At 40.1% G+C, this 9,004-nt stretch overlaps 1 protein-coding gene across 1 annotated transcript in view; it reads right to left on the reverse strand.

The window, feature by feature from the left end:
• cmip (c-Maf inducing protein) overlaps positions 1-2,410 on the reverse strand; it is a 38,006-nt gene extending 35,596 nt beyond the window's left edge. Inside the window, exon 1 of the mRNA XM_029696224.1 lies at positions 1,411-2,410. Within this exon, the coding sequence (XP_029552084.1) occupies positions 1,411-1,737 (327 nt within the window). The 5' untranslated portion in view covers positions 1,738-2,410. The remainder of the gene's footprint in view (positions 1-1,410) is intronic.
• Between the last annotated feature and the right edge of the window lie 6,594 nt (positions 2,411-9,004).

Raw genomic sequence — 9,004 nt, forward strand, 5'->3', positions numbered from 1 at the left:
ATTCTTATTTAAGTAACTTATTAAATACATAATTAAATATCCCCACCATCGTTTACTATATGAAGTCTATTCATAATAAAATCTGAAAAATATAAATTGTGGCATTATTAGCTTACTGCATGCTGCATGGGTGAAAATGTAAAACAAAAAAACAATGTCCTCTTAGAAGACCTGTTGATAAAACAATGTCCTCTTAGAAGACCTGTTGATAAAACAATGTCCTCTTAGAAGACCTGTTGATAAAACAATGTCCTCTTAGAAGACCTGTTGATAAAACAATGTCCTAAGCCTACTGACAACTGTCCCACTGCCACCAGTAAACAACAGTAACAATAATAATAATAATAATAATACTAATAATAATAATAATAATAATAATAATAATAATAATAATAATAATAACAGCCTAACAGTGATCATTATCATATTTTTTTCAACCATGTTAGATGCATTTAACCAGGAAGTCTCTTACGGTGTGAACCTTTTTAAAGAGACCAGGCACTTGTAACTATAGGAAGAGTAATATTAACACTATTTGTTCTGTTTAAAAACTAATATTCGTATGGCATTCCTGTTGAAAACAGTTTTAATCTATGAGCTAATGCTTCATACAAAGTTTACACAGCAGATCAGAGTCCAATGAGTACAGTCATTTTTACATCACAGTAGGAGTGAATTCAGTGCATTGAAATTAAATATATGATAAATGCCTATTGTTTGTATCTTGAATTCACTTAATTAAAAATGGAATTGATCCCTGCCCTGGGCCAACAGTATTTAATGTGATACAAATCCATAGGAGGCAGCTGATGGGAGATTAACATTAGGCCCAATTCAGCTTCCATAGACTACAGAAAATGTCATCCAATACATTTGTGAGCATGCCATCACTCGCTGCCCACAAAACAATGCTTTAATACAGAAATAACACGTCAGTCCGTGCCTATGTATCCAACGCGAGGACAACAGTAGGCCTAGGCCGCCTAGGACAGATAAACCATATGAACAGCCATACATGTTTGATGAACCAATAGTCCGAGAGATTATCAAATGTTATAATGATATGAAAATCGTAGCCAACTAAAATAAAAGCGTAGCAAATAGGAGTCCACTGCACAGTCGTCAGAGGATGTGTGTAGGTGTAGCGACCATAGTGTCACCGACCGAAGGGGGAAATAAAGCAACAATGTTGAGATCCAATTATCAGCTGAGCAAATGGAACTTGGAAGGTAACAAAGGAAACCGATAGGCTACATTTTCTGCTGTTAATTACAGAAAATGCGTCAATCGTCGTGTTTAAACAGATTATTACAAGTGATAACAAAGCCCACATTAAAAAAATACAGGATTTGGGTGGGGGGGATAAACATTGTACGTGGACACAATGCTGCAACAACAGTAGCAACTCACCGTCGCAGACGCCAGGCTGCAGTCTGTCAAGGTGAGGTGGTGCGGTTCCCATCTCCGTAAGAATTTGGAGGTTAGAATTTTGCTGAGGAAGGTCCGAGGGTGTTTCACCACACACACCTGGATGTCCCCCTCCTGTAGTAGTTTATATCGCATCCCGCTGCTGCAATGGAGAAGGGTTCTCTTGCACGGCCCGGCGCCTAACTTAATATTATTCCCCTCCGGTGGCGTCGGCGCAGACATCTCCCCCAGCAAAGGCTTGCTCTCCTCAGATTGATAGAATTGTTTATTATGTAGCTCGTTACCCCCGCCGCTGCTGTTAAAATCCATATTCAACTAGTCGCAAAAATATCCTATAGGTAACAAAGTAGGCCTATCTAATATTAGTTTGTTAAATATATATTTAAAAAGAAAAGCCAATTGGGTTGAATTGTAAACCTTGGGAGCAAAGCTACCGCGATACGACCTCAATTGTTAAAAGAGTGTTGTGGGCGAAAAACAGACACGGCGGAACCACTGATAGAAAAGCCATGAAAGAGTCTTTGATGGGGGTATTTCAGAACGGAAAAGTAAAAGAGCAGTTACTGGATAGGCAAATAATCCTATATCCACACCATTCCCACCGTAATGTCTACCCTGTCCGCGTTTAGCACCCCCAACGAGCTACTCAATATGTTCGGGCCATGTCCATTCTGCCAGCCCCAGTCCAGATAACATCTTCCACAGATTGAACTCATACGAGTCAAGTAGCTTTGATACAAAACAACCAAATCCAAAGGCGACGTGTTTCTTCGTGTTTTTGGTCTTTAAACGGTCATTGGCATGGTTCCTTTTTACTGTCTTTTTCTTCTATCTTCGTGAAAGAACCCAAGCACTTCGATAGAGCCACTTGGATTGGTCCCTTCTCGTTCATGTGATACCAAAGTGACGTCAATGGGGAGGCAAGCGGATGCGCTGTGCGTCTTTTAGCTCCACTGTCTGCTGCCTACTATGTGATAGGAGGGTGTACAGTTCCCTCAACACAAAAATGGAGGGCGCACGACCTACATGTCAATTTTCTCGTCTAGCAGTGTTGTCTCTATTTTTGTTAAAGAAGACTGCGTTTGACACGGAAATCAATCATTCTACTTAATAAATGTTGCTGGAATCATGGGCATTATGAATCATAAGAAGACCCGATAGGGTACTGAGGGAAACATGACAATATTTAATATGAGGATATCCACCTAATTGTCGGTAGGCTACAGTTTCAATTACAAACTGAAAACGGTTGTAGGCTATAGTTTCAATTTTATTGCAAATTCTTTAGCATTTTGATTCACATTACAATACAACATGAATCACTGACAGTTTCCCTTTAACTGTGAGCTCAATGTTGATACTTCATTCCCAGAATTGATTGATTAGCATCCACACGGTCTGTCTGATGGGGCAGTGCACAACACATACCCATTAAAACTGTTTCAGCAATGGGTCAGAGACTCCCAGTCCCATTCTTGACCCACAGTGACAGTATGTATTGATGTTTCCAGATTAAATCTAAGAAAACAGTTGTCACAAACCTACTGCATGTAACAGCCTTTGTTGACAATACTGTATGGGCATGCTGAAGGGTATACTGAGTAGGATAAGTATCGCAGAGATAGAAGAGTAACCTCTAATGCTGCGTTCATAAACACGTGGGAAGTGGAAATTTACCAAATGACTGGCAAAAATCCACTTGAACCGTCCTCCAACTGGTAATTACAAGTGGGAACTCATATCATCATGAGCTCTGACGTCACCTTGCTAACAGCATTTTCGGTAGTTAAATGCAACAAAACATTTATAAAAAGCAATCTATTAATATGGTTTTTGAACACGGTAACTTATTTACAAGCATGATAGCTGTACTTTTCATTTATGGTTTATGCAGCTTGTTGGCCATTAGCCAATCAGCGTTTCTCAACGAATTCAATGCATGTGAATGCATCCAACTGGTATTTACGGCATCACAACTGGTAAATTCCTACCTCCCACTTGGTTACAAACGCAGCATCGTCTTAAGTAATTGTGCCTGTTCTTTTCATTAACGTTTGAAAATTATGTTTTGTTTGTGGGGAGAGACACAGCAGGTAGACTAGAGTTAAGCAATAAGGCCTGAGGAGGTGTGGTATATGGCCAATATACCACGGCTAACAGCTGTTGTTAAGCTCGACGCAACACGGAGTGCCTTAATACAGCCCTTAGCCGTGGTATATTGGCCATGTATCACAAACCCCCGAGGAACCATATTGCTATTATAAACTGGTTTCCAACATAATTAGAGCAGTACAACTAAATTTTTTGTCATATCCATGGTATACAGTCTGTTATAAACTGGGTGGTTCGAGCCCTGAATGCTGATTGGCTGACAGCTGTGGTATATCAGACTGTTCTGTCATACCTGTGGTATACATTTATTTTTACTGCTCTAATTACGTTGGTAACCAGTTTATAATAGCAATAAGGCACCTCTGGGGTTTGTGGTATATGGCCAATATAGCATGGCTAAGGGCTGTGTCCAGGCACTCTGCGATGCATCGTGCATAAGAACAGCCCGTAGCCATGGCATATTGGCCATATACCACACCCCCTCGTGCATTATTGCTTAAATATACCATGGCTTTCAGCCAATCAGAATTGAGGGCTCAAACCACCCAGTTTATAATGTGAAATATACAGTACCTTGGACACTCAACTCATGAGTCACACTGTAAAAAACAAGCAGCTCTCCAAAGATGCACAATGCAGAAACCGCTCCGCCATTTCCTGGTTCCTAAAATTCTAATAGTTCGCCTAGTTTCAGTTTATGACAAAACAAGCAAGTATAGTGTAGAGAATCATTGCACCATCTAAACCGCTGTGAAATATATTTTACATAACCAAAAATATTGTATCTTCAGCACTGTACAAAACTAAAAGTAAGATGCAAAATTAAACTTAAGAATGGGAAGCATAGAAATAGCGTACATAGAACATATCTATCGCATCTTAGATCTATAACTAACATTTCTGTGAATTTGGTCGGGTCACCCAAAAAGTTACATATTGCTTCGTCTCTTTTTTCAATTCCACCCACTCCCATTACTCAACTTGACCACAACATTGCAAAGATAGACACTCTTACCGATTGTGCCCCATATTTGCATCACACAATAACAAGCCTTGATCTGTCATGCCTGAACGTTTAGTAAAGCTGAAAGTTAAAGACAATGTGACTGTCATTATGCAGTTTAAACATTTCAGATATAAGAGGAAGTTAAATAACCCCCTATGTAGTCTGTCCTTTAAATGATAATCCACACTCAAACGCAACAAACATAAGGTCCCAATACCTTAGGGCATAACAGATTGTTTCCTAATTTCTGATTAATTAATTCCTTTACAATCAGCATTATTATTCAAACATTGATTACACTCAACGTAAATCTCAAAACGGGTTTTGTCAAAGCAATGAGTGTAGTGTGCTGGTGGCTTTCTGATATGCTTCCCTTCACATGCCACTGGTGGACAAGAACAAGTCTCATCAAGTTGTCCGGCAGCACAGTCTCTCAGGACTCAGTTTAACATTAGCCACTCATCAGTGTCCCAAGTCACAAGATCTCTTGTTAAATTATGAGGACGTAATGAGAGCAGCTTGGTTTAAATTAATTAACTCCATCCTGATTATCTTCAGTAATCCTGTTGTGTTAAAGGGAAACTCCCCTCAAAAACGATTTGGCATTTTTTTTAAATTTAATTAGTCCACTGTTGATACAGTCCAACAATGTTTTTCATGTCAGCAGTCAAGTTTTCAAGATATTGGTCTTTCAAAAAGCAAAGAGTCACCATCCACATCATCATGTAAGCCTTCCCTGTAGCTCAGTTGGTAGAGCATGGCGTTTGCAACACCAGGGTTGTGGGTTCGATTCCCACGGGGGGCCAGCACAGAAAAAAAAAAAAATAAATATGTATGAAATTGTATGAAATGTATGCATTCACGACTGTAAGTCGCTCTGGATAAGAGCGTCTGCTAAATGACTAAAATGTAATGTAAATGTAATCATCATTTAAAATGCATCATATGGCTGTTTTCTTTTGCTTCTTGAAAGTCCAATATCTTAACTTGACTGATGACATGAGAAACATTTTTGGACTGTATTAACAGTAGACTAATTTACAAAACGTAATAAAAATAGTTTTAGTGGAGTATCCCTTTAATCCCATGTCTGCCAGTCATCTGACATACACACACTTGAAATCTGGAGAGGATTATCTTGGTTAACTACTGTTTCCGAGAGATTAAAACCAACAATAACCAAAATATAATGGATTATTTGGGGAAATAACTCCTCAGTAACTCCCAAATATATAAAAAAACATCCTGAATGCTACTTGATTTAAACCACTTCAAGCAGGGCTGAAGTCACAGAGGAATAACTACCCAGTTGACCAGACAGTCGTGTTTAATCCATTTTGTTAAACCAAAAGACACTCATGATTGAGCTCATTCCATGACACCTTCCTTGCTACTCCACAGAATTGAATACAAAATACAAATAGCTTTGAATTTATGCTCCTCTCACATCCCTATTTTGGTTAACAACCACTTGATGGTACTATTGCAGAATTCCCAGAAGAACAGTGCTTAAGTGCATCAAAGTGTTTTGATAGCTACACAATGGGTGAATGCTTTGTAAAAGCACTGTTTCGACCACTGAATGTGGATAGTGTTTAAACTGGAATGTTGACTGGAATGTGGAATGTCTCAGCAATACACTGTAACATGCTGCAAGTAAACAGTGTTAAGCGGAGATTGTGATACAGTATAACATGTGTTCTTGGTGCTTTTCAGAGGTGTCCTGAGCTCTGTTGGCTGCATTAAGGCATTAAGTGTGTGTGTGTATGAATGCATTTTCTCTAATACTGTATGCGTCTGAGTGCTGTAGTGTATAGGTGATGAGTTGCCCTTCTTTTGAGACGAAAAGCAACAGCTGTAACTCACACAGAACAAATGGGGTCAACAGATGCCAAATTCGTCCACTCTGACTGGAAAACCAGTTCAAAGGTCATCAGCCAATTACATCCAGCAACTTAAAAGCCAATTTATGCTTGATCCAAAAATGTGGTCCGAGTCTCCCTAATGGAGGGTGCGATGCAATTGCAGAGCCTCCGGAGGCATGCAGATGCCAAATTGAGATCTGTATTGCATCGCCATGCATCTCCCAAATTTTGTAACAATGCAGAGGGCTCCATATACAGTTGAAGTCGGAAGTTCACATACACTTAGTTCGGAGTTATTAAAACTCGTTTTTCAACCACTCCACAAATTTCTTGTTAAGAAAAGATAGTTTTGGCAAGTTGGTTAGGACATCTACTTTTACGTAATTTTTCCAACAATTGTTTAGATTATTTCACTGTATCACAATTCCAGTGGGTCAGAAGTTTACATACACCAAATTGACTGTACATTTAAACAGCTTGTAAAATTCCAGAAAATTATGTAATGGCTTTAGAAGCTTCTGATAGTCTAGTTGACATAATTTGAGTGAATTGGAGGTGTACCTGTGGATGTATTTCAAGACCTACCTTCAAACTCAGTGCCTCTTTGCTTGACATCATGGAAAAATCTATAGAAATCAGCAAAGACCTCAGATATTTTTTTGGAGACCTCCACAAGTCTGGTTCATCCTTGGGAGCAATTTCCAAACGCCTGAAGGTACCACATTCATCTGTACAAACAATAGTACGCAAGTATAAACACCATGGGACCACGCAGCCGTCATACCGCTCAGGAAGGAGACGCGTTCTGTCTCCTAGAAATTAACGTACTTTGGTGCGAAAAGTACAAATCAATCCCAGAACAGCAGCAAAGGACCTTGTGAAGATGCTGGAGGAAACAGGTACAAAAGTATCTATATCCACAGTAAAACAAGTCCTAAATCGACATAACCTGAAAGGCCGCTCAGCAAGGAAGACGCCACTGCTCCAAAACAGCCATAAAAAAGTCAGACTACGGTTTGCAATTGCACATGGGGACAAAGATCGTACTTTTTGGAGAAATGTCCTCTGGTCTGATGAAACAAAAATAGAACTGTTTGGCCATAATGACCATCGTTATGTTTGGAGGAAAAAGGGGGAGGCTTGCATGCCGAAGAACCCCATCCCAACTGTGAAGGACGGGGGTGGCAGCATCATGTTGTGGGGGTGCTTTGCTGCAGGAAGGACTGGACCTCACAAAATAGATGGCATCATGAGGATGGAAAGTTATATGGATATATTGAAGCAACATCTCAAGACATCAGTCAGGAAATTAAAGCTTGGTCGCAAATGGGTCTTCCAAATTGACATGGACCCCAAGCATACTTCCAAAGTTGTGGCAAAATGGCTTAAGGACAACAAAGTTAAGGTATTGGAGTGGCCATCACAAAGCCCTGACCTCAATCCCATTGAAAATTTGTGGCCAGAACTGAAAAAGCGTGTGCGAGCGAGGAGGCCTACAAACCTGACTCAGTTACACCAGCTCTGTCAGGAGGAATGGGCCAAAATTCACCCAACTTAATGTGGGAAGCTTGTGGAATGCTACCTGAAACATTTGACCCAAGTTAAACAATTTAAAGGCAATGCTACCAAATACTAATTGAGTCTATGTAAACTTCTGACCCACTGGGAATGTGATGAAAGAAATAAAAGCTGAAATAAAACATTCTCTCTACTATTATTCTCACATTTCACATTCTTAAAATAAAGTGGTGATCCTAACTGACCTAAAACAGGGAATTTTTACTGGGATTAAATGTCAGGAATTGTGAAAAACTGAGTTTAAATGTATTTGGCTAAGGTGTATGTAAACTTCCGACTTCAACTGTAGCTCCGCATTTACATGATTGATTGACGGTTGGTGGGGGCGGGAGGTCCTGTATAAACAAACTCACTTACTTGACAACAGCTCTGCGAAGCGCAAGAAGTATGAATGCCCGGACTTCTACAGAGACCGTGTCACTGTAAAGCTGCACGGCCAATGCAGATGTTGGATTGACCATGCAGCAACTTTAAGAGTGACACTAGTAACTCTACATCTATTTCTGACCCACGCTGTTCCTGGAGTGCTTGGTTGAAGAGAAACCAATGGCACTGCAGGAAAAAGCTTAACTCAGCCTTACATTTATGTCATGAAGAGATTTCACTTAGGATACAGTACCGTTTATATATACACACAGTGCACAAAACATTAGGAACACCTAATATTGAGTTGCACCCCCTTTTGCCCTCAGAACAGCCTCAATTCGTCGGGACATGAACTACAAGGTGTCGAAAGCACTTCACAGGGACCCTGGCACATGTTGACGCCAATGCTTCCCACAGTTGTGTCAAGTTGGCTGGATGTCCTTTCGGTGGTCGACCATTCTTGATAGGCCTGGAAACTGTTGAGTGTGAAAAACCCAGCAGCGTTGCAGTTCTCGACCCACTTAAACCGGTGTGCCTGGCACCTTCTACCATACCCTGTTCAAAAACACTTAAATCCTTTGTCTTGCCCATTCACCCTCTGAATGGCACACATACACAATCCATGTCTGAACTGTCTCAAAGCTTGAAA

This window comes from Salmo trutta, chromosome 17 (genome assembly GCF_901001165.1).
Source record: "Salmo trutta chromosome 17, fSalTru1.1, whole genome shotgun sequence".
In the NCBI taxonomy this organism is placed as follows: domain Eukaryota; kingdom Metazoa; phylum Chordata; class Actinopteri; order Salmoniformes; family Salmonidae; genus Salmo; species Salmo trutta.